The following is a 24,671-nucleotide window of genomic DNA, read 5'->3' on the forward strand; positions in this document are numbered from 1 at the left end:
ATCAAGCAAGTTTTACCTGTGAATTTGATCTTGCCGGCTTGATCGTACTGGGGCCAGACCATCAATTTCATCAAAGAAAATAATTGATGGGCGCATCTGATAGGCCTAGAAAGCAGTCCAGTGATTGCATGCTATCATGAAAGACTTCAAATATGTAGACTCAATATAAACCACTTTAAAATCATTCCTACTTGTGTTTAACAAGTTTTAAAAAATATAACTGTAAATTCAAGACTTGTGTTTTAAGGACTTAGACTAAATTATAACAGTGTATGATTTAAGTTTATTTGTATATTCAGCTGGAAATATTCAAAATATATACTCCACTGGTTATATCCCTTAGATTTCATATAGCTATAATTACTGGGACACAAAAAATATCTATAGAAGACCAACTGTCAAAGCAAAACAGAAGAAGACAGTTACACAGCCTTCCTCCATGTCAGGATGAGAAAACATTTAACAAGATGCTATAGTTTAAAATCAATTTCAGTAAAATTAAAAAAGCCTCAGTGAATTTTACAAAGAGATATAAAAGTATTTGTAGCAATATGCCTCAATAGATAAGAATGTATTCTCATAACTTACTGTCAATACATCTGGGATATGAAACTGAAAGCCACTCGGGCAGAGCTAATCTTCAGTTTGCACACTGAAACATAAACTCACTAGTGTTATCTCTTTAAGTATGAAAATATCACTCTTTCTCTAGATACGAGACTTAAGACTCCAAAGAATTTAGACCCAATTATTCTTTCCTCTTTTCTAAAATTGTTCGTCATAAGTTGGTGTAATCAAGACATACAAAGGAAAATAATCTAGAAACATTATATATTTGACATAAGTATCTTAAGTCTATTTCTATGAAAAGTGATTAAATGCAAGGTTTATCCAATCCTTACATACTTAATCTACACTGATTACAGATCTATATAGGCAAATTTTAATATCATACCTGATCAAATAGCAATCGCAGCTGTCTCTCAGATTCTCCTACCCACTTACTCAGACAATCGGCACCTTTCCTCATGAAAAATGCTACTCTTTTATCCCCTTGACTGCATTCATTGGCAAGTGCTCTAGCAACCAGAGTCTTTCCAGTTCCAGGTGGACCATAAAACAAACAACCTCTGTAAAAGAGTATTATTTTAGCACTACATTAAAAAATAGCCTAAACAAAATTAGAGATCAATTTCATGAATATAATTAGTGAAAAAGAAAGTAAACAAGACAACTAACACGTTTCAATACACAAAGCACAACTTAAAACCTGGGGATTAATATTCATACTACAAAATGAATACTGAAGCTAAATAAACCCTTTATTTGAAATATTTTCTTTTATTCATTCAAATTTGTTCATATTACCTTATCTTGCAAAAAAGCTATGATTGACAATTTACTTTTATAACATATCAGTGGGAAGAATAGCAGATTTCAAGTATCATCCTTGGTCTGAGTGCCTGTAACATATAACACCAAAAGTTTTGCAAGAAAATGGTGGGAACGACCATGAGATAAAGTAGGATAAAAGAGAGAAATTGAAGTAGTGGCTGGGTGACAGAGACCAGGACAATGTACACAATTCACAATAATTTTTGGTGATATCACTGCACTGTCATGGGGTAATACAGTTTTTCACCTATTCCCAAGGTTATTCATTGTTCTCATGGCAGAATTCTGAGAAAATGAGTTATATTCATACTCTTCGCAGAAATGATCAAGTAACTGCTCCTTAACTATCTAACAGTTATTTAGTTGAAAAGATACAGAAGATCTCAGAAAAATAGAAATGACAAAATAAGAATGGCCAAACATATAAAAAAAGTGATGGATGAAATAAATCTATTCAAAGTCAAGGATAAAATATAAAAGAAAAATCAAGAGAATTCCCTGGCAGTCTACTGGGAATGATTCAGTGCTTTCACTGCCAGGGTTTGGGTTCAATCCCTGGCTGAGGAACCAGGATCCTGCAAACCCTGCAGCACAGTCAAAACAAAAATAATAGGAAACGGACATAATAAAGATGGGAGAAAAAAACAATTGTTTAGAAAACAATCAGAATTTAAATGGAATAAATCAGTGATTTCAATGCACAAAAGCCAAGACAGAAACAGATTTTTTAAAATATATTTATTGAGCCAAGTTTTATTTGTGAGATTGTATTTTAAAGAAAAAAGTAAGGATTCCCATAAAGAGGAAGCAATGGAGATGTTCATGGTATTGATATCTGTAATAACAAAACTTAGGAGAAAACAATATAGTCGGCAATAGCAGAATCAATTAAACAAAATGTGATACATCCACAAAATGGAGTTTCATTCAGCCATTAAAATGGAAATAGAACTTACCATATAAAAACAGTTTAACACAATTATATGTTGATTTTTTATGAGCAAAAATGTAAGAAAGGAGAAATGTAAGAAAGTAGAAATGAAGAGAAAAAATGGAAGGAACTGGTTTAATTTTTTAAATAGAGGTATAGCTGATATACAGTATTAACTCAGAGGTGTAAAATATAGTGATTTACAATTTTTAAAGGTTATATTCCATTCAGTTTTTATAAAATATTTGCTCGATTCCACATTTTGTATAAAATATCCTGGCAGATTATTTTATACCTAATAGTCTATACCTCTTAATCCCCTACCCATACACAGGGGTAGGGAATCCCCTACCCCTTCTCAGTTCCCTCTCCCTATTGTAAGCATTAGTTTGCTCTCTGTATCTATGAATCTGCTTTTTTTTCATGTTCACTAGTTTGCTGTATTTTTAGATTTCACATAAAAGCAATATCATATGTATTTGCCTTTCTCTGACTTGTTTCCTCCAGCAAAATGGCCTCCAATCCAATCCATGTTGCTGCAAATGGAAATATTTCATTCTTTTTTATGGCTCAGTAGTACTCCACTGTGTATATATTAACATATACCACATCTTCTTTATCCATTCATTTGTTGATATGGACACTTAGGTGGCATCTGTATCTTTTGCCAGGAACACTGGGGTGCATGTGTGTTTTCTGAATTAGTGTTTTTTTTTTGGACATATACCCAACAGTGGAATTACTGGTATATGATGGTAATTCTATAATTTTTTGAGAAACCTTTATACTGTTTCTCACAGTGGCAGCACAATTTACATTCCCACCAACAAAATATAAGGGGTTCCCTTTTCTCCACATCCTTACTAACATTTATTATTTGTCTTTTTGATGATAGCCATTCTGACAGGTATGAGGTAAATCCTCATTGTGGTTCTGATTTTCATTTCCCTGATGATTAGTGATGCTGACTATCTCTTCCTGTGCCTATAGGCCATCTGCATGTCCCCTTGGATAAATGCCTATTCAATTCTTCTGGCGATGTTTTAATCAGGTTGTTTCACTGATGTTGAGTTGTATGAACTTTTTATATATGTTGGATATTTATCCCTTATCAGTTATATCATTTGCAAATATTTTCTTCTATATGTTGCCTTTCTATTTTATCAGTGGTTTCCTTTGCTGTGAAAAAGCATAAAATATAATTAGGTCCCATTTATTTATTTTGGTTTCGTTTTAGGAGATGAATCCAAAAAAAATATTGCTATGATTTACATTAAAAGTTCTATTTTTCCTATGTTTTCCACTAGGAGTTTTATGGTTTTTGGTCTTAAAGTTGGTCTATTTTGAGTTTATTTTTGTATATGATGTTAGAGACTGTTCTAATTTGTCGTTGTTGCTTTAATTCACTAAACTACTATTTTTTTTGCCATAACCCGTGGTTTGTGGGATCTTAACTCTCTGACCAGGGATTGAACCCGGGCCCCTGGCAGTGACAGTGTGAAATCCTAACCACTGGATTGCCAGGAATTCCCTAAATCACTTTAACTAGGTATTTTCAACATGTCCTGTCATCATTAAATCCTTATTATTTAACATTCTATATTTTTTTATTAATTTTTTTAAATTCACCAGTGTTTAACTGTAATTGATTTATGCTTCAATTTCACTAAAATGATTTATGCTTTAAAAAGCCTACAAACTTTTAAAAGTTTACCTAAATCAATGTTTCCATAGAGGGTGATTCAGGGATAAAAATTATAAAAGAAAAAGAAAATCAGGAACTAGGGTTTAAAAACTGGTTGGTAAGCCAGGTATAAAAACTAGAAGAAAGAAGATAAAAAAAGGATGGTGATACAAAAAACCCCTACCCTCCTGTCACCAAAACAGCAAATATTAAAGTTGGTAAGGAGAGGAGAGATAGAAAAGAGAAAATACAATTATATTATACATGGCTCAACTACAAAAAACATATATATATAGGCATAAAGCAAACACTGAAAATTGAGTCAATAAGTTTCAGTTCAGTTCAGTTCAGTCGCTCAGTCGTGTCCGACTCTCCGCGACCCCATGAATCACAGCACGCCAGGCCTCCCTGTCCATCTCCAACTCCCGGAGTACACTCAAACTCATGTCCACAGAGTCGGTGATGCCATCCAGCCATCTCATTCTCTGTCGTCCCCTTCTCCTCCAGCCCCCAACCTTTCCCAGCATCAGAGTCTTTTCCAGTGAGTCAACTCGTCGCATGAGGTGGCCAAAGTATTGCAGCTTCAGCTTTAGCATCAGTCAGTAAGTTTATACGTGTACAAATAAACTACTGAAAGTATTAAGGAAAGGGAATAAATATTTATGTATGAAGGGAAGGGAAAGTAAAGGAGCCAAATAGCCACTGTTCATACTTCAGTTCAGTTCAGTTCAGTCGCTCAGTCGTGTCCGACTCTCCGCGACCCCATGAATCACAGCACGCCAGGCCTCCCTGTCCATCACCAACTCTCGGAGTTCACTCAAACTCATGTCCACAGAGTCGGTGATGCCATCCAGCCATCTCATTCTCTGTCATCCCCTTCTCCTCCCGCCCAACCTTTCCCAGCATCAGAGTCTTTTCCAGTGAGTCAACTCGTCGCATGAGGTGGCCAAAGTATTGCAGTTTCAGCTTTAGCATCAGTCCTTCCAATGAACACCCAGGATTTTAGAAGTCTATAAATTTTGTCTAAAATAGAAAAATGAGGGACTTCCCTGGAGGTGCATAGTGTGGCCAAAAAACAGAAACAAATTTAAAGAACAGAAAAATTAAAATGAAGAAGGGTTGAAGAGGGCCTACCCTACTTTTGTAAATTTTTCTTTGTGAAACTTACAGTGCTTTTAATGTGCTTTTAGTGCTTTTTATGGTGCTTTTAGCGTGAAACTTACAGTGCTTTTAAATTTATGTATATATATAATCAGCTGATGCTAAAACTGAAACTCCAATACTTTGGCCACCTCATGCGAAGAGTTGACTCACTGGAAAAGACTGATGCTGGGAGGGATTGGGGGCGGGAGGAGACAGGGACGACAGAGAATGAGATGGCTGGATGGCATCACCGACTCGATGGACATGAGTTTGAGTGAACTCCGGGAGCTGGTGATGGACAGGGAGGCCTGGCGTGCTATAATTCATGGGGTCGCAAAGAGTCAGACACGACTGAGCGACTGAACTGAACTGAACTGAACTGATGCGCACATGGGAGCTCAGTTGTGTCTGATTCTTTGAAACCCCAGACTGTAGCCCTCCAGCCTCCTCTGTCCATGGATATACTTCAGTACAAAATAAAAATACATATATTAAAAAATTATGTGCATGTATGCACTTCCACTTACTACATCACTCTGCTTGACCTCCCAATTGTATGTAATTATTTTATGCTGTTACAAAATAATAATTTATATTGTTAAGTTAATCATGTTCCCATTATGACTTGCAATTGTAACTATCTTTTATTTTTTATCTGGCTATTGATTGTGAAAACTGAAAAATATCTTTTACTACTGTGAAAAAAATAAAATAAAAATACATATATTAAAAAACTATGTACATATATTACTTTGATATAAATTTAAAACTAAATCACAAAGCTGAAAGGAAAAGAGCATATAAGACAGGAATTCTACTAAATGTATGAAAAGCCATGGAAAATGATTTTTTTAATGGAGAATCAATTTTGAAACCATTTTCCATCTTAAACATTAAGAAAGTAAAAATACTCAAATCACCCAGGACCTTGGAAGGGCAAGTATAACAAAAGACTCTAGACCTGGAAATTTTCGAGAGGCGGTTTCTGGACATAGCACAGGAAAGATTTTAGCTAAAATAAAATGTATAATTAAATTACCTTGGAGGTTGAATTTTGAATTTTTCAAAGACTTCTGGATAAAGTAATGGAAATACTACCATCTCTTTTAGAGCTGCAATATGATTAGACAAGCCACCAACACTATCAAATCGTACCTGTTAATAGAAGGGAAACATTGACATTTTGAGATTTGGGAGTCAAAGCTAAAATCTTATTCCATTCTTAAATTATATCCAAGCCACACATAGTCAACTGAGTAACAGTCACTTAACAACTGAGCAACAGTTGTGGCCTAAAGATCAAAAAAAAAAAAAAGGTTCTACAAAGATAAAAATTTCTATAAAACACTGCTTTCTTTTTAAATTTTAAACTAAAATAATACATCTCAGACTGTACTCACTGAAGAATCTAGTTGCATTGGATCAACATCTGCAAGGCTTGCTCCGATTTTCATTCGATCTTTATAAATTCCTTTTAATTCATCTTTGCGAAAATTTAGCGGGAGGCACCTAAGATTACAAACCCCAAACATTCATCAAACACCACTTTCCTCTCCCAAATTCCATGTTAGAATATAGACATTTTTCTTAAGAATTAAAAAAAATTCCAAATGGAGTTATCATGAGATTATGTGCTTTGAGTTCCTCCTTTTCTTTACAGGTCGAGAACTTCAGTGTTAGAAATATTTACATCTGAAGGCTTATTATTAAAGATATACAATCTAATGAAAATACCACAAGATACCACAGCAACATAAAGTAATTTATGGTTGAGAATTCAGGAAGTATCAACATACATTATAACGACAGTGTCTGACCTACAGACACTTTACCATTTGCTGGACACAGTTTTAGTTTAGGTGCTAAACAAGTATAAGGTCATTACATCCTCACAATACTCTTATGACATAGGTATTATTTTTTTCCCCATTTTAAAAGAAAACCAAGCCACAGAAAAGGTAAACTGTTCTGCCCAGGATCACACAGATAGTAAGTGGCAGAGCTAGGAACCAAACCCAAGCAGCCTCTTGCTATCACACCTCTCAGCAACATACGCAGAGCCCATCAGCACCTGGATCCACGACAACCTTTTCAAGCAGGAGTGAACCATTACTCTCCTAATGACTTTTAAAAACATTCACGCTAGGTTACAAAAATATATACCTAGAATAAGCTCTTCTTTTATAGATGGAAGAATGAAAACACTCATGTTAAAAGTTAAGATACTTGTACAAGAATGCCTAAGCAAAGAATGCCTGCTACTACTACATACAAGTAAAAGCACATCATGTTCTCCCCAAGTGACAATTCTTGCTAGTTTCAAATTCCATGAGAAATTTATACTGCCAAGCCTAAGATGGAAAAGTTTTCAATTGTGGCTTTTAAAAAGATATTTCTTAAATAATTCTTAATAGAACTGCATAATATAAAAGTCATAGGACTGAATGCACATTTCTATAAAATGAAGGCAAGTACATAACTTTTGAATGATCTAACTCATTGCTGTCCAATAGAAATGAAATGCACACCAAAATGTATTAACCACACTAAAGAGTATACAATTAATTTTAATAATGCATTTTATATGTCTCAGTTCAGTTCAGTCATTCAGTTGTGTCCAACTCTTTGCAACCCCATGGACTACAGCACGCTAGGCCTCCCTGTCCATCGCCAACTCTCGGAGTCTACTCAAACTCACTTCCATTGAGTCGTCTCATTCTCTGTCGTCCCCTTCTCCTCCTACCTTCAATTTTTCTCAGCATCAGGGTCTTTTCCAGTAAGTCAGTACTTCGCACCAGGTGGCCAAAGTATTGGGAGTTTCAGCTTCAGCATCAGTCCTTCCAATGAATTCAGGACTGATTGCCTTTAGGATGGACTGGTTGGATCTCCTTGCAGTCCAAGGGACTCTCAAAGAGTCTTCTCCAACACCACACTTCAAAAGCATCAATTCTTTGGCGCTCAGCTTTCTTTATAATCCAACTCTCACATCCGTACACGACCACTGGAAAAACCACAGCTTTCACTAGACAGACCTTTGTTGGCAAAGTAACGTCTCTAATTTTTAATATGCTGTCTAGGTTGGTCATAACTTTTCTTCCAAGGAGCAAGTGTCTTTTAATTTCACGGCTGCAGTCACCATCTGCAGTCATTTTGGAGCCCCAAAAAATAAAGTCTGTCAATGTTTCCACTGTTTTCCCATCTATTTGCCATGAAGTGATGGGACTGGATGCCATGATCTTAATTTTCTGAATGTTGAGCTTTTTAAGCCAACTTTTTCACTCTCCTCTTTCACTTTCATCAAGAGGCTCTTTAGTTTTTCTTCACTTTCTGCCATAAGGGTGGTGTCATCTGCATATCTGAGGTTATTGATATTTCTCCCGGTAATCTTGATTCCAGCTTGTGCTTCATCCAGCCCAGCGTTTCTCATGACGTACTCTGCATATAAGTTAAATAAGCAGACTGACAATATGCAGCCTTGATGTACTCCTTTTCCTATTTGGAACCAGTCTGTTGTTTCCATGTCCAGTTCTAACTGTTGCTTCCTGACCTGCAAAGAGATTTTTCAAGAGGCAGGTCAGGTGGTCTTATAGTCCCATCTTTTTAAGAATTTTCCAGTTTGTTGTGGTCCACACAATCAAAGGCTTTGGCATAGTCAATAAAGCAGAAATAGATGCTTTCCTGGAACTCTCTCGCTTTTTTGATGATCCAACAGATGCTGGTTATTTGATCTCTGGTTCTTCTGCCTTTTTTAAATCCAGCTTGAACATCTGGAAGTTCACGGTTCATGTATTGCTGAAGCCTGGCTTGAAGAACTTTGAACATGACTTTACTAGCGTGTGAGATGAGTACAACTGTGTTGTAGTTTGAGCATTCTCTGGCATTGCCTTTCTTTGGGATTGGAGTGAAAACTAACCTTTTCCAGTCCTGTGGCCACTGCTGAGTTTTCCAATTTGCTGGCATATTGAGTGCAACACTTTCACAGCATTATCTTTTAGGATTTGAAACAGTTCAACTGGAATTCCATCACCTCCGCTAGCTTTGTTTGTAGTGATGCTTCCTAAGGCCCACTTGACTTCGCATTCCAGGATGTCTGGCTTTAGGTGAGTAATCACACCATCATGGTTATCTGGGTCATTGTGATCTTTTTATATAGTTTTTTTGTGTACTCTTGCCACCTCTTCTTAATATCTTCTGGTTCTGTCAGGTCCATACTGTTTCTGTCCTTTATTGTGCCTATCTTTGCATGAAATGTTCCCTTGGTATCTCTAACTTTCTTGAAGAGATCTCTAGACTTTCCTATTCTATTGTTTTCCTCTATTTCTTTGCACTGATCACTGAGGAAGGCTTTTTTATCTCTCCTTTCTATTCTTTGGAATTCTAGATTCACATGAGTGTATCTTTCCTTTTCTACTTTGCCTTTTGCTTCTCTTCTATTCATAGATATTTGTATGGCCTCCTCAGACAACAATGTCTCAATATATCCCAAATATTTCATCATGCAAAATCAATATTTTAAAAATTGACAGATTTTACATTCTCTTTTTTTTTGTACTAAGTCTCTGAAATCCAAGAGTGTTTTTTTTTTACAAAAACGGATGGTAAATCTCATTTCAGATGAGCTATGGATATATTTTAAGTGTCATATGTGGCTGGCTAGTAGCCAGCATACTGAATGCTGTGCTAAGTTGCTTCAGTCATATCTGACTCTTTGCAACCCTGTGGACTGTAGCCTACAAGGTTCCTCTGTTCAAGGATTCTCCAGGCAAGAATACCAGAGAGGATTGCCATTTCCTCCTCCAGGGGAACTTCTTGACCCAGGGATCAAACGCAGGGCTCCTGTATCACAGGCAGATTCTTACCGCTGAGCCACCAGGGAAGCCCAGCATATTGAATAGAACAGAGCCAACATGATTTAAAAGCCACAGAGAACTTGGGATATAAAAAATGATTGGTCTGCATGCCCCTTCAATATGTTCTAGTTGCTTTATCAAACACTGTTTTTCTACCCTATGAATATTGTATTGTTAAAATCCAAGCACTGAATTTTTCATTTAACCCCCCATATCCGTAAAATGGGAGTAATTTTTGCCCTGTTTCTATGATTATTGTGAAAAATCAAATGAACTGATTTAGTATGTCTGAACTTATACTACAAGCAGTTATGAAATAAATTAACCTTTCAATTTTCCTGAAGAGTTCTACAATAAGAAATTTTTATCATTATAAACACACACACAAAAAAAAAAATTTCAGTGAAAAAATAGTTATTTCCTCAAGTCAGTGTTTACCAAGCAGCATTTTGGTTTTATAAGAAAACATATGCTCTGGACTCCCCTGGAGGTCCAATGGTTAGAAATCCGCCTGCCAATGCAGAGGACATGGGTTCAGTCCCTAGTCTGGGAAGATCTCACATGCCATGGGGCAGCTGGGCCTACCGAGCCCACGTGCCTGTGTGCCTAGAGCCCGTGCTCCACTAGAGAAGCCACTGCAGTGAGAAGTACTGCAATGAAGAGAAGACCCTGCTCATCACAGCTAGAGAAAGCCCACATACAGCAACAAAGATCCAGTGCAGCCAAAAATATATACATTTTAAAAAACATGTTCTAACCACAGTTAGTTTCAACTGCAGATATTTCAAACAAGAGGTATTATATATTAAGGCTGATATATTAACGTGGTATATAATTTTTTAACTAATTTTTTAATATGTGCCAAGCTGTATATATTCCCAAATTATTCATTTTTCTTTCTACTTAAAAAAAGCTGGCAGTTTTAAAGGAATCAACAAGCAGTTACCTGTTGATAGCTCTATTACGGCTCCTTTTTCTTCTCCTCTCAAACTGCTGTTCATCTTCTGAAGAGGAGGATGAAGTAGAGTCACTACTGTGGATTGCATGCCTTCGCCTAAAGAGGGAAATTGAAATCATAATGGAAGAAGGCAGGAGAAATATACAATATAAATATCGGAAATACCTAAATACCCAGTGATCCAAAAATGTTTATCATAAAATTAATACAGTTGCTGAATCAATGAAGTGAGCTTTGTTGGCTGAATCTTTTGAAGGAAATAAAAGACTTGGATAACTAAGAATGGAAAAGACAGGAGGCTACAGGCATCAGTAAGACAAAACATGGTCCAGGCAGAGTGACTTCCTGTCTTAATATAAGTCAGGTATACTCAGAGAAAAGGTACGATAAAGAGGGTTTTAGAATCTTTGCAACTGTAATTTTAGAAAGTATTTTCAAGATTATACTATATATAATTTACATCTGGAGGGGAATCATGTATTTCAAAATGTCAAACAATATTAAAAGGAGAACAGATAATTGTTTTTCTTTAGAATTTTTAATGTAAATCAAAGGGGAAGAAGAGGGGTCAAAACAAGCGAAGAAACAGTGAGAAAACAGATGGTATTTCATCTATAGTGTGTCCTCAACTCTAAATTCACAACCGCCATTTAATGGCTGTGTAAATGTGGATGAGTTACTCAACCCATATAAGCCTCTATTTTCCTACTTTCAAAACAAAAAAAAAAAAAGATAAAGAAATCTGGCTGGGAAAACTTTTAATCATTCTGTTGGCTCAGGGTGGACAGCATTTCCTGAGTCAGAATACAGTCATGGTTAAGAAGGTATGTCCAAAAATACAGAAGTTCACAATCTATTATCTGAAAATTGAAGTCCATAATCTTGTACCTAGAAAAACCCTGAAAACAAGTTTTTCCATTATTCACTTAGCAGCAAAACATGACCTGAAATGTCACAAATGCAATTCACAATCTCTATTTGTCCCACTTAGTATGATTATTAATATGTTTTTCTATAAAATTAATACATTTGACTATACACTGGGGGCCCAGACACACTTACAAATGTTAATGTTGCACATTATGATTGCTGAATATTATCTTTGTAACTCTACCCCTGGCCACAAATCTGAATGCTGAAACATAAAGAGCCCCAGGGTTTTGATACTCCTCTACCGTCGACCCACTCAAACACGCCCAAGACCAATTTTGTGATCTGCCTGAAACTAAAAATATCTAGTTGCTGCTGCTGCTAAGTCACTTCAGTCATGTCCAACTCTGTGCGACCCCACAGACGGAAGCCCACCAGGCTCCCCCGTCCCTGGGATTCTCCAGGCAAGAACACTGGAGTGGGTTGCCATTTCCTTCTCCAATGTGTGCAAGTGAAAAGTGAAAGTGAAGTCGCTCAGTCGTGTCCGACCCTTCGCAACCCCACGGACTGCAGCCTACCAGGCTTCTCCATCCATGGGATTTTCTAGGCAAGAGTACTGGAGTGGCTTGCCACTGCCTTCTCCGAAAGTTTTTCATATACAAGTCTACAATTGTATATGAAAAACTTATTTAATACTACAATTAATATTATAAAGAGACCCTCACAACTACATAGTACACATAACTGTGAATTCAATAGGTATACACGTAATTAAGACTAACAATTAATGAAAAGGACTAGCATTTACTGTTTCTTGTACCCAGCAGTTGACATATCTCATTTAAATAATTAAAACTCTGGACAAGTACTTATTAGTAGGCTCATTGTATAATCAGGGCCAATATGGCTCACAGTTCAACTAATCTGCTTAAAATATCAGAATTAGTCAGTGACAGTGTCAGAATTCAAACCTTTGTCTATTCAAAAAAAAAAAGGTTCACATTGTGTATACTACCACACTGATGATCTCCAGTTGTTTATTTCATAAATCAAATAAGTTATAAGCAAACCACAAAATGCTGTGTACTGACACAGTTTCCAATGTCTGATTTGCAAAGTAGGTAGGGATTAGCTTTAACCATTAAAGTGTAGTAACAAATGCCTACAGTACTTAACATACTCCAGGCACTATTTTAAGTGATTTACATGTACTAACTCATCTAATCTGCAGTACTATGAAATAGGTGCTATTGTCTCCATTCTACAGATCAAAAAGTTAAGCATGGATAGGTTAAATAACTTGGAAGAGGTCATTAATAAGTTAAGTGGTAGAACTGAATTCACAATCTAGGCAGTCCTAGCTCTTCAAAATTACACTACACTGCAGAAAGTCTATTGTTTCAGTTGAAAACAATTCTAAATATATATAACCCACGTTCACTCTTTTTCTTCCCATTTTACTAAGAAGTTTTGAAAATCTGACACAGACAGCACTGGACCTGCACTATGAATCCAACTAGAGCTTCTAGAGAGGTCAGTTCTAGTTCCTTGACAATATACTTTGAAACACTGGTGAAGCAATTGTGCTATTTATGTTACCTTCTTGTTTAAAGGTGCTCGGTTTGTTTCAGAAACTGCAAACTGAGGCTAGAGAATAAACCTTAGATGATGAGAGGTTAGCAATCACAAGGAAGAAAGAAAATCCTACTTTAAGGCAGTATTTCTGAAGCTCTGCTGAGTAAGTATGCCAAGAGATCCTTGGAAGATCCTGCATGGTGGCTACAAGTTTCACTAAAAGCAAAGTTCCAACTATTCTCTGGACGTGTGTTTTGTTTCCCTGCCTAAGCAGGATGTGAACTATAAACAGAGGCTGATCTCTTCAAGAAAAAGTAAAAAGGTTAAGCAAAATGACTACCACTAAAGCTGTGAGAAGAAATGAGATGTTAACTCCACCCTGGCAAAGAAAATTGAGAGAAAAAAAAAAAAAAAAGGTTTATGAAGGGCTACATTCAAAAGATCTGGTAATGGTGTAGAGAAACTGAAACTCTAGTACACTGTGGGAATGTAAAGTGCAGCAACCATTTTGGAAAAATAATCTAGCAATTCCTCAAAACATTAAATATAGTTAGTATCTGATCCAGCAATTTCATTTCCAGGTATATACCCAGGAGAAACCAAAATATGTCCACACAAAGTTACATATGAATGTTTCTAACAGAATTACTCATAATAGCCAAAAATTAGAAGCAACACAAATGTACATCAACTAATGAAGGGATAAACAAAATATGGTACATTTATGCAAAGGAATCTTATTTGCCAATAAAAAGGGATGACGTGAGACTTCCCCGCTGGTCCAGTAGTTAAGAATTTGCCTGCCATTCTTGTTTCTCTTAAAAATGAATTTTGCCTTTGACCAGATTCACCTAGGTAGGGATAAGCTATTAAAGTGTTGCTTTAATTTTCTAAGGTCTTGTAAGATAAACAAGATAAAAAAAAAAAATCCACCTGCCAATTCAGGGCATGGGTTCGATCCCTGGTCTGGGAAGATTCCACATGCTGCAGAGCAACAAAGCCCATGCTCCACAACTACTGAGCCCTCATGCTGCAACTACTGATGCCCGTGAGACTACAGTCTGTGCTTTACAACAAGAGAAGCCACCACAATGAGAAGCCCATGTACCACAACTAGAGAAAGCAAATGGGCAGTAACTAAGACCCAGCGTAGCCAAAAATTAAAAAAAAAAAAAAAAATTTTAAATTAAAATTTTTTTTTAAATTTATTAAAAAAAAGAATGAAGTACTGATATATCCTACAATGTAGATGAGCCTAGAAAATGTTTTATCAAGCAAAAGAAGCCAGTCACAAAAAATTCCACTTAAATGAAATACCCAGAATCTATAGAGACAGACAGTAGATGTGTGGTAGCTTAGGGCTGGAGGAAATGGAGTGATAACTAAAGAGTACAGGGTTATTTTTTAAGGCAAGAATTGTACACTTTAAATGGGTAAGCTATATGGTATGTGAATTATATTACAATAAAGTTATCAAAATGAAAAAGTTTAAATGGAGTTATCAAAACCATACAAAGGTCACTAATATAACTCAGGGAACAACTAAGTCTTTTGCTTCATATTTCAAATGTGTCTGAGATCCAAGGGCAGGAATTCTGGCTGAGCCATTTTTATATCCATAGTACACAGCACATAGCAGTACTCCAATATTTGTTAAAAAAGAGGTGGGAAAATCCTGCATCTGAGGAGTTACACAATAACATAAGACACTCACCATAGAGAAAGAGTATACCCTGTGAACCAAATAAGGGAACCCCAACACCAAAATGGCAAAAAAAACACACGAAAAACCTACCTGCTACCCACTGCAAGCTGGTGACTACAGAGGTCATCAGTCAACAATCATGCTATTCCCAGAAATATAAACCCACTAAATACGGGAGAAGAAATTAAATTTCAAAGTAACTGCTAGCCTCTCACTTCTGTTGGCTCAAACAGAGGCCTGTCCTGTGAGTCGGGCAGCCTGTCCTGTGAGTCGGGCAGCCGCCCTGGGTACTATGCTAATGAGGACTCCAGTGCATACTACACTTTACTCTCCTTTTCTAAGGATCATTATTTCACTATCAAAATACTGGTCTTTAACAATATCTTACAGGGTCTATGAAAAGTACCAAAAGTATGGGCACCTTTCAAGTACAATTTATCTTAGGCAGCCCCAACAGGTTGTCTTTCTCATCCTCTATCCTTCTGGGCTGTGGTTGTATGAAAAGGGATGAAGAAACAAGAAATCCAGAATGTATACTTATGATTTTGAAACTCTAAAAATGAAATTAAGAAAAAGATGAAATTCTACTTGTGTCCTGCCTTTTTAGGCTTCCCCTATAAGCTTCCTCATTCATGACCTACTATAATGCTACTATTACCCAGAAAATTCTAACACATCAGAAAATCTTCTATTACTTGGGAGAACGAAGTTAATAAGAATTACCTCCTCAGACTTAAATATGACAGACAAGTGTTGGGATGCAGAAGGAAAAGAAACCCACAAATAATCTTAACAGTCAAAGAAAATTAATGTTTCCTACTATGTAAGAAAAACAAATTGGCCAAAAAAAGACGGGCAGAGTCGTAAGAAGTCTAAAAGCTATGTAACTTAGAATTTGTCATGGTTAAGAAAATATGTCTGGGATAGTATGTGAAGACTATCACAAGACTAAACCTATACTCTAACAACGTGAAAATTAAATGAGACAGTCTATGTAAAATGCTTACACCAAGCCAGGAATACAGTAAACACTGAAGCAAAAGTAGTTTTCTATCATTACTGTGGAACAGTTGAATAAACTATCTTACCATGGCAGTTATTAATTCCTATCAGTGAAAGCAAAACCGAAAACTAGTCAGTAGTTGTGGAACCTGTAGTAAAGCCCTGAAGACACAGAGCTAACTCTCCAAAATACACAATTCTAGAATTCCATCCTGATACACCCAATCTTAAGACTCTAGAATTCTACTCTAATACAGCCACAATCATGTCATAAATCAATCACTATTTCAGAACCAAACCTGTTCATTCGTTTGCAATAAGGACTTCTTGGTCCCGCAGAAGACAATCGATATCTTGGTCTCACAGGAGAAGCTGGGCCAGTATAAAATATTTTGGGCTTTCTCTGATGACGAGGTTCTAAGAAAAAAATGATATGACATGACATATAAATATTATAAAAACAATTTTGCTCTTCATCTAAATACTTACAAAGGTGCTATGCTTGCGTGCATGCTAAGTGGCTTCAGTCATGTCCAATTCTTTGCAACCCTATGGATTGTAACCCACCAGGTTCCTCTGTCCATGGGATTCTCCAGGCAAGAATACTGGAGTGGGTTGCCATGCCCTTCCTTCCATGAAAATACTATTAACAACAACCAACAAAAACACACACTGACCATAACAACCATTATGACTATACTGATGCATAATGGCTGATTATCAGCCCTACATACACACACACACACACACATAAACATATATATATACTTTTAAGTGTTGAGGTACAACTTTAACATAAATCAAAAGTGGTCCTATTTATACAAACTTATAAAATAAATTAAGTACAAAACTGTGAAAGCTAAAATAACTAAAAACAGACATGAAATTTCAAAGTCACCCAGTTATTTGCTTTGGTCAAGGCTAACATTTAATTTTCAGAAGATGTAACTTAAGTTGGAAAGAGAAAAAGAAATACCATGTAAAGCTGCTTATCGCTTATCTGGAAAAATGGTACAGATGAACTTATGTGCAAAGCAGAATAGAGAGCAAACTCATGAATACCGAGGGAGTGAGCAGGCGATGGTGGGATGAACTGGGAGACTGGGACTGACATACATACACTACTATGCATAAAATGGATGACTAATGAGGAACTATGCATAGCACAGGGAACTCTATATCCAATGCTTTGTGGTGACCTGAATGGGAAGATCTAAAAAAGAAGGGATATATGTACAACTGATTCACTTTGCTATACAGAAGAAACATAACATTGTAAAGCAATTATACTCCAATAAAATTTAAAATATAAATACACACACACACCAGAAACAGAAATAACTTCCTGCACATCTTGGGTAAGTTACGAAAGACAATTGCCATGAGTATTCTGTAAAGTGAAAACTTGAAAAATAAGAATGACAATGGAAAGGCAGTAAAGATAAAGGTAACCTAATCACGTCTTCTCCTGGAAAAAACATTAATAGATATGTCTTACTTTCCAATGGAGCCTGATAGTTAACAGTAGCCTTTCTTTGTCTAAGATAGTATCGCTTCTGATTATCTTCTTCAACGTCCTCTTCGTCTTCATCGTCATCTTCATCATCTTCATCATCATCATCTTCCTCTTCTTCTTCATCATCTTCATCTTCACCATCATCATCTTCATCTTCCTGGTCTTCACCCTCTTCAGATGACTCTACAAATTAAGAAACATTTACTTTCAGGCTTCTCACCCAAACGTTAAGTTTTTAACACAGGGGAATAGAAAAGACCCTCCTTTTAAAACTCATTTACTTCTAGATTGTCCAAAGAATCTTTAATTCTGCAACACTAAAGACTGAAGATTTTGAAAAATGAAGTAAAAAACTATAAAATTAAAAATAACTAGAGGAAGGAAAAAAGTAGTTTAAAGGCCACTGTCACTAAGTACTAAACTAAAATTTAAAGTATTACTCCTAATTCATTAATAAGTGAACTTCTGTCACTGAGTTACATGACATGTAGTCTACTTAAAGATAATGTAAAATACCCTCAGCAAACATTTAAAACACATTTCAGAAAACAAATTTTCATTCAAGAAAATTTCTAAGAAATTGCAGCAGTAAGTCCTAAAGAGAACAGTAAAACCTGGCATAAGGGTACAGATCAGTGATAGGGCATTTAATGGCAGAATAGTAAAACTTAACTTTAATCAACTTTTAACTAAAACAGGTAGACATATGTTATCTGTAGATGTATTATACCCAAACCAGTTTCATCTGTTTTCAGTTCAGTTCAGTCGCTCAGTCGTGTCCGACTCTTTGCAACCCCATGAATCACAGCACGCCAGACCAGTTAGACTTAATTTATTGCAGAATTATTTATAACAGAAAAAAATTTAAAGCTACCTAAAATGTTCCATTAAGAAGATTGGTTCAGATTGTTATGATGTGACTATATGGTATTTCTAAATAGCCATTAAAACAATTGTTCAAAGAATTTTAATGTAATGAGAAGATCTTTAAAATATAAAATTCATGGAATAAGTAAAACTATATGCTGAATTAAGCTATCAGTTCAGTTCAGTCGTTCATCTGTTTTAGAGCTGTTTATTTCAAATATATTCCTAACAAAACACATTATCCTTTTATCTCCCTTACTTTCACTTTTTTCTCTGACACTATGACCAACTCCCTAATTTATCACAAATTACCATATATGTTATAGCTTCTGAATAAAAAGACTATATCCTACTAAATAAAAAGCACTGAAATTCAAACCCAGAAGACAGAACAAGAGAAAAGACTAACCCACACTGCCTTCTTGATTGTCAGTTGTTTCTTCATCAGTTCTTTGAATATCTTTTTGTTTTCCTCTTGTGTACATGTTAAGACTCCCCTAAAAACGTTTAAATAAAATCCATTATTGTTTAGTATGTTTATTTAAAATAAATCCAGTAGGACCTTCCAACCTTAAATAATGAAGATATTTCCAGTTATAAACTCTTACAACTCCAGTAGTAACTCTAGTGACTGATAAAACAATTGCTGAATAAAATGAATAATTTAACAACCAAAAAAAAGGATAGGGACTACAGAAAAAAGGTTAAACTGGAGATTATGAAATCATCCCCTTAATGGAAGAATATATTTACTTCTTCTGTTTCATTAAATACTTCCATGTCTTCAAGGTCTCTCATTTGCCGTCTACGCTGCTTCTCCATATCATCCATTTTTTGAAGCACAGCTTCAGCAGTGCTTAAAAAAAATGATACAAACATAAGCTAAAATTGTACAAGTATAGTATATATATATATATATATATTTTAAAGAGTAGTATATTTTTAAAAACTGCATTTTTCTTCCATTATATTCTTCAACTGCTGGAATTTTAAATATCTTTGTAAGAAGCACTGATTTACTACTATAAAAATTTTAGCTATTCTTTATAAGAATTAAATACAAATATAGTTAAATGTACATACAGAATTATTACAAAGTCCTCTAATGATCACTTTATACTTTACATAAATGGAATGCATTTAACATTCATGCTACTCAAAATTTAGTCCCCAACGAAAAGTTTTCGTCAGCTAAATCACCTTCATCTAAATGAGTTTTACTTACTTTGTTATAAGTTTGTCAAACAGTACAGACTGGTTCACACTACCATAGCGGCTTCTGATCCTACAACTTCGGCGAACTTCAACATCACCATTCCCTTCATGCAAGTGTTCTGTTTTCTGAACTGTGTTTCTAGTCCTCAATGACCGAGTAACTGCAATTGCTTTGTCTTCATAGATGTGTACATAAAAGTAAACAAAAAGATTAGAAATAACAGCATTTATAAAACAATTCTAAAGTGAACAACTGAAGAGCTACACTTTTGTTTAACAAAGTTTTAGTTTCTTGAACTTATCCTTATCTTATGTAAAAACAAACAACATACACCTACCATAAGTCCGATCATACCATTCTCAAGAGAAAACATACATATATAAATAAGACAAAGACTTGCACACAGTGTTCGAAGCAGTTTTGTGACAGCCCCCCAAATGGAAACAACCCAAAACAAATGTCCATCAAGAGACAGACAAACCAATTGTGAGAAACAACCTAGGTGTCCACCAAGAGGTGAATGGATGAAGAATATGTGGAACTGCAGATTTCCTGGTAGTGTAGGAGTTATTACTCCACACTTCTACTGCGAGGGTCTGGGTTCAATCCCCGGGCCCTGGTTGGGGAGCTAAAATTTCACAAGCTGTGTGGCATGCCACCAATCCCACAAAAAGAAACCCAAAAAACAAACAAAAATCCCCCACAGAATACGTGGAATATACACACAACAGAACAGTGTTCAGTCATAAGAAACAAGACATCCTGCCATTGGCAGTAACACGGATGGACCTTGAAGGCATTATGCTAAATGGAGTAAGTCAGAGAAAGACAAATACTAAATGACATCATTTATATGTGTGATCCAGCAACAGAGACTAGAATAATGGTTACAAAGGACTGGGTGGGGAGTAAGAGAAAGGGGAAGATTGTTGGTCAAAGAATACAAATTTTCAGCCATAAAATGAGTAAGTTCTGGAGTTCTAACGTACAGCAGACTGATGATAGTTAATAATACTGTACTGGATACTTAATGTTGCTAAGAGAGTGCAGCTTGAATGTTCTCAGCAATAAGAGAAGTGGTAATTATGTGACATGATGCAGGTGTTAGCTAAAACCATGATAATCATTTTGTAATATATAAGGATCAAATCAACATTCCTTGTACTCCTTAAATTAACACACTGTTATATATCAATTATATTAAAATAAAGCTAAGGAAGAAAACTGTGGTATATCCATATAATGGAATACTACTCAGCAACAGAAAGCAACTCTGTGGATGATTCTCAAAGAAATTATGCTGAGTAAAAGAAGGCAGACAAAAAGAACACATATTGTATAATCCCACTGATATAGAACTGTACAAACTACAAAGCACTCTACAGGGGCAGAAAGCAGGTTGGTGGCCACACAGGAACCCTGGGGCATGGAGAGGGCCTGGGGACGCCGGCAGTGACTGTCACGGGGCCTGCGGAACTTCTGGGAGGTAGTTCTCGTTACTGCCTTCTTATGGTCATGGTTTGACAGCACACACTTGCAGCAAAACCAAACCAACAACCGTACACTGTAAATATGGACAGCTTATTGTATGTACCTCAGTATGCCTGTAAACAAAAAGCGAATATGTAAGAAACTTTAAATGCCTTTAACATTACTTACCTTCTTTGCATTCTTCTTTTTTTTTATCAGCCTGCTGTCTGGCCAATTGCCTATATTAAAAAATATATTAAATAACTCAAGATAATTGACATAATTTCAAATCCTATATTTCATAATATTATGAACCAGGACAATGGAAAAATATGTTTATATAAGTTACGTCTAAATAAAGGCTAAGAAAGAACCCTGTTGTGAAATTCAATGATATACAGTTGTCCCTCAGTGAGGAAGGGATTGGTTCTAGGGTCGCCCGTGGATACCAAAATCCAAGAATACTTAAGTCTCTTAGAATTTGCATATAACCCATGTCCATCCTCTTGTATACTTTGTCATCTCTAAATTACCTGTAATACCTAATACAATGTAAATGCTACATAAACAGTTGTTTGGTTCAGTCACTCAGTCGTGTCCAACTCTTTGCAACCCCATGGACATCATCAACTCCTGGAGCCTGCTCAAACTCATGTCTATTGAGTCGGTGATGCCATCCAACCATCTCATCCTCTGTCATCCCCTTCTCCTCCCGCCTTCAATCTTTCCCAGTGTCAGGGTCTTTTCCAAGGAGTCAGTTCTTCCCATCAGGTGGCCAAAGTATTACAGCTTCAGCATCAGTCCTTCCAATGAATATCCAGGACTGATTTCCTTTAGGATTGACTGGTTTGATCTCCTTGCAGTCCAAGGGACTGGAGATATCAAAGGAACATTTCACGCAAAGATGGGCACAATAAAGGACAGAAATGGCATGGACCTAACAGAAGCAGAAGATATTAAGAGGAGGTGGCAAGAATACAGAGGAACTATACAAAAAAGATCACAACGACTCAGATAACCATGATAGTGTGATCACTCACTGAGAGCCAGACATTATAGAATGCAAAGTCAAGTGGGCCTTAGGAAGCATCACATCGAACGAAGCTAGTGGAGGTGATGGAATTCCAGTTGAACTATTTCAAATCCTGAAAGATGATGCTGTGAAAGTGCTGCACTCAATATGCCAGCAAATTTGGAAAACTCAGCAGTGGCCACAGGACTGGAAAAGGTCAGTTTTCATTCCAATGCCAAAGAAAGCCAGTGCCAAAGAATGTTCAAACTACCGCACAAGTGCACTCATCTCACACGCTAGCAAAGTAATGCTCAAAATTCTCCAAGCAAGGCTTCAACAGTTTGTGAACCGAGAACTTCCAGATGTTCAAGCCAGATTTAGAAATGGCAGAGGAACCAGAGATCAAATTCCCAACATCCATTGGCTCATAGGAAAAAACAAGAGAGCTCCGGAAAAACATCTACTTCTGCTTTACCAACCACACCAAAGCCTCTGATTGTGTGGATCACAACAAATTGTTGTTAGTGAGTGGTAAATTCAAGTTTTGCTTTTTGGAACTTTCTGGAATTTTTGGTTGGAAAATATTTTTGATCCACAGTTGACAGAAACTGAACATGCAGAATCAGTGGATACAGAGGGTCAACTGTATTCATGCTGCTGCTGCTAAGTCACTTCAGTCATGTCTGACTCTGTGCGACCCCACAGATGGCACCCGACCAGGTTCCGCCATCCCTGGGATTCTCCAGGCAAGATGTGTGAAAGTGAAAGTGAAGTCGCTCAGTCGTGTCCGACTAGTAGCGACCCCATGGACTGCAGCCCACCAGGCTCCTCTGTCCATGCAATTTTCTAGGCAAGAGTACTGGAGTGGCTTGACATTGCCTTCTCCGAACTGTATTCATAAGTCTTAGCTAAAGAGAATTAATCAAACCATAGTATCTTACTTGAAACATGAAATGAAATCCTTATCCCAGGTATTTAGGTATAACTGAACTGAGTAGTGGGCAAAGAGAAGACAAGGTATTTTATACAACAAGAATATAGTGGTCCCATATCCTTGAGGGCCTATGAACACATCATAGAAATTAGTGACACATGAATTTTCCTCTGAGAACATGTGCTGGCTACAATCTTCACACGACATGCATTATCATTCACAGGTAGAAAGTCACATTTGTGAATCAGATATCCCATCCATAAACTGACATACATAATCTGCTGGATTGGAAAGAACATCTTCCAAAGGCTTTAAAAAAAAGGTATCTTCCTCTCATTTTTCCCCAAACCCACTGAAGCAAACAAAGCAGTATGTCTAATTCACCTATTTTTAGGGATTCAATTTTCCATACCTGGATAGGCTATATATTCCCTGGTTGCTCAGTTGTAAAAGAATCCGCCTGTAATGCAGGGGACCCCGGTTTGTTTCCTGGGTCAGGAAGAACCACTGGAGAAGGGAAGGGCTACCCACTCCAGTATTCTTGGGCTTCCCTTGTGGCTCAGTTGATAAAGAATCTGCCTGCAATGTGGGAGACCTGGGTTTGATCACTGGGTTGGAAAGATCCCCTGGAGAAGGGAAAGGCTACCCACTCTAGCATTCTGGCCTGGAGAATTCTATGGACTGTATAGTCCATGGGGTCTCAGAGAGTCAGACGGGACAGTGCAACTTTCACTTTCATTAATCAACCTATAAATCAAGCTCTTTGCAAGTGGGCTGGTTATACCTGTGGAATTTCAAATGTGACACTTTAAAATGAAACCATCATATTCTAAACCATCTATCCAGCTAACTCATGCATATCTTCATAACAATGTAAGTCATCATTACACCTCCTTAACTCTTTTGGAACACGCGTTAAGAATGAAGAACAAAAAGAAACCCTTTTCAGCAATCCATCTACAGATCAAGGGCTAGTTTGTTGACACGTTCATACAATTTCCTTATGAAAGAGCCCCTCTCTCCATACCATGTAGGTCTACATTTCTACAAACAAGGCCCCCCTACTAGATGCTAGGGATACAAAGACTAAAGCAGTGTCTTTTTTCTTTTTTTGTCTGCAGGGGAAGGGAAGCAATTTCCTACTTGCAGGGGTTGCTACACCTTTTCTTAAACAGCTAGATAATAAATATTTTTGGCTTGTCAGCTGTACAGTTTCTGTCATAACTACTCATACAACTCTAACATTGAAGTAGGAATGCAGCCCTAGACAGAATGAATGGGCATGGCTGTGTTCCAATGAAACTGTTTACAAAAACAGGTGTCTGGACTTTTGTCAACTCCTGAGAATATGATGAAAGCTATGGGCCTTTTCTCCCTAGAAAACTGCATACACACATATAAGTTTAAACACTGTTTCAGGGTTTTCACATGCCGCCTGAAAAAACACTATTAGTGGAACCACCAAACAGATATATAGTCTTCCCTCAAGCCATAGTTACTCAAATCTTTCTGTATTATTCTAACAACCTTGGTTTCCTGGTCT

General features: G+C 36.6%; 1 protein-coding gene across 3 annotated transcripts in view; it reads right to left on the reverse strand.

The window, feature by feature from the left end:
* Window positions 1-24,671, reverse strand: part of ATAD2 (ATPase family AAA domain containing 2) — a 64,733-nt gene that overhangs the window by 27,503 nt on the left and 12,559 nt on the right. For all 3 annotated transcript variants that reach the window (XM_055432065.2, XM_055432064.2, XM_088844814.1), the window contains exons 3-13: window positions 21,372-21,421; window positions 19,722-19,887; window positions 19,250-19,352; window positions 18,906-18,993; window positions 17,612-17,812; window positions 16,413-16,530; window positions 10,950-11,057; window positions 6,554-6,662; window positions 6,193-6,308; window positions 956-1,130; window positions 17-105 (exon numbers count right to left, since the gene is read on the reverse strand). In XM_055432065.2, coding sequence (XP_055288040.2) covers window positions 17-105; window positions 956-1,130; window positions 6,193-6,308; window positions 6,554-6,662; window positions 10,950-11,057; window positions 16,413-16,530; window positions 17,612-17,812; window positions 18,906-18,993; window positions 19,250-19,352; window positions 19,722-19,887; window positions 21,372-21,421 — 1,323 coding nt within the window. The remainder of the gene's footprint in view (window positions 1-16; window positions 106-955; window positions 1,131-6,192; window positions 6,309-6,553; window positions 6,663-10,949; window positions 11,058-16,412; window positions 16,531-17,611; window positions 17,813-18,905; window positions 18,994-19,249; window positions 19,353-19,721; window positions 19,888-21,371; window positions 21,422-24,671) is intronic.

The sequence above is a fragment of the Moschus berezovskii genome, chromosome 16, assembly GCF_049115385.1.
Source record: "Moschus berezovskii isolate FMDL1 chromosome 16, NW_MosBer_1.0, whole genome shotgun sequence".
NCBI lineage: Eukaryota > Metazoa > Chordata > Mammalia > Artiodactyla > Moschidae > Moschus > Moschus berezovskii.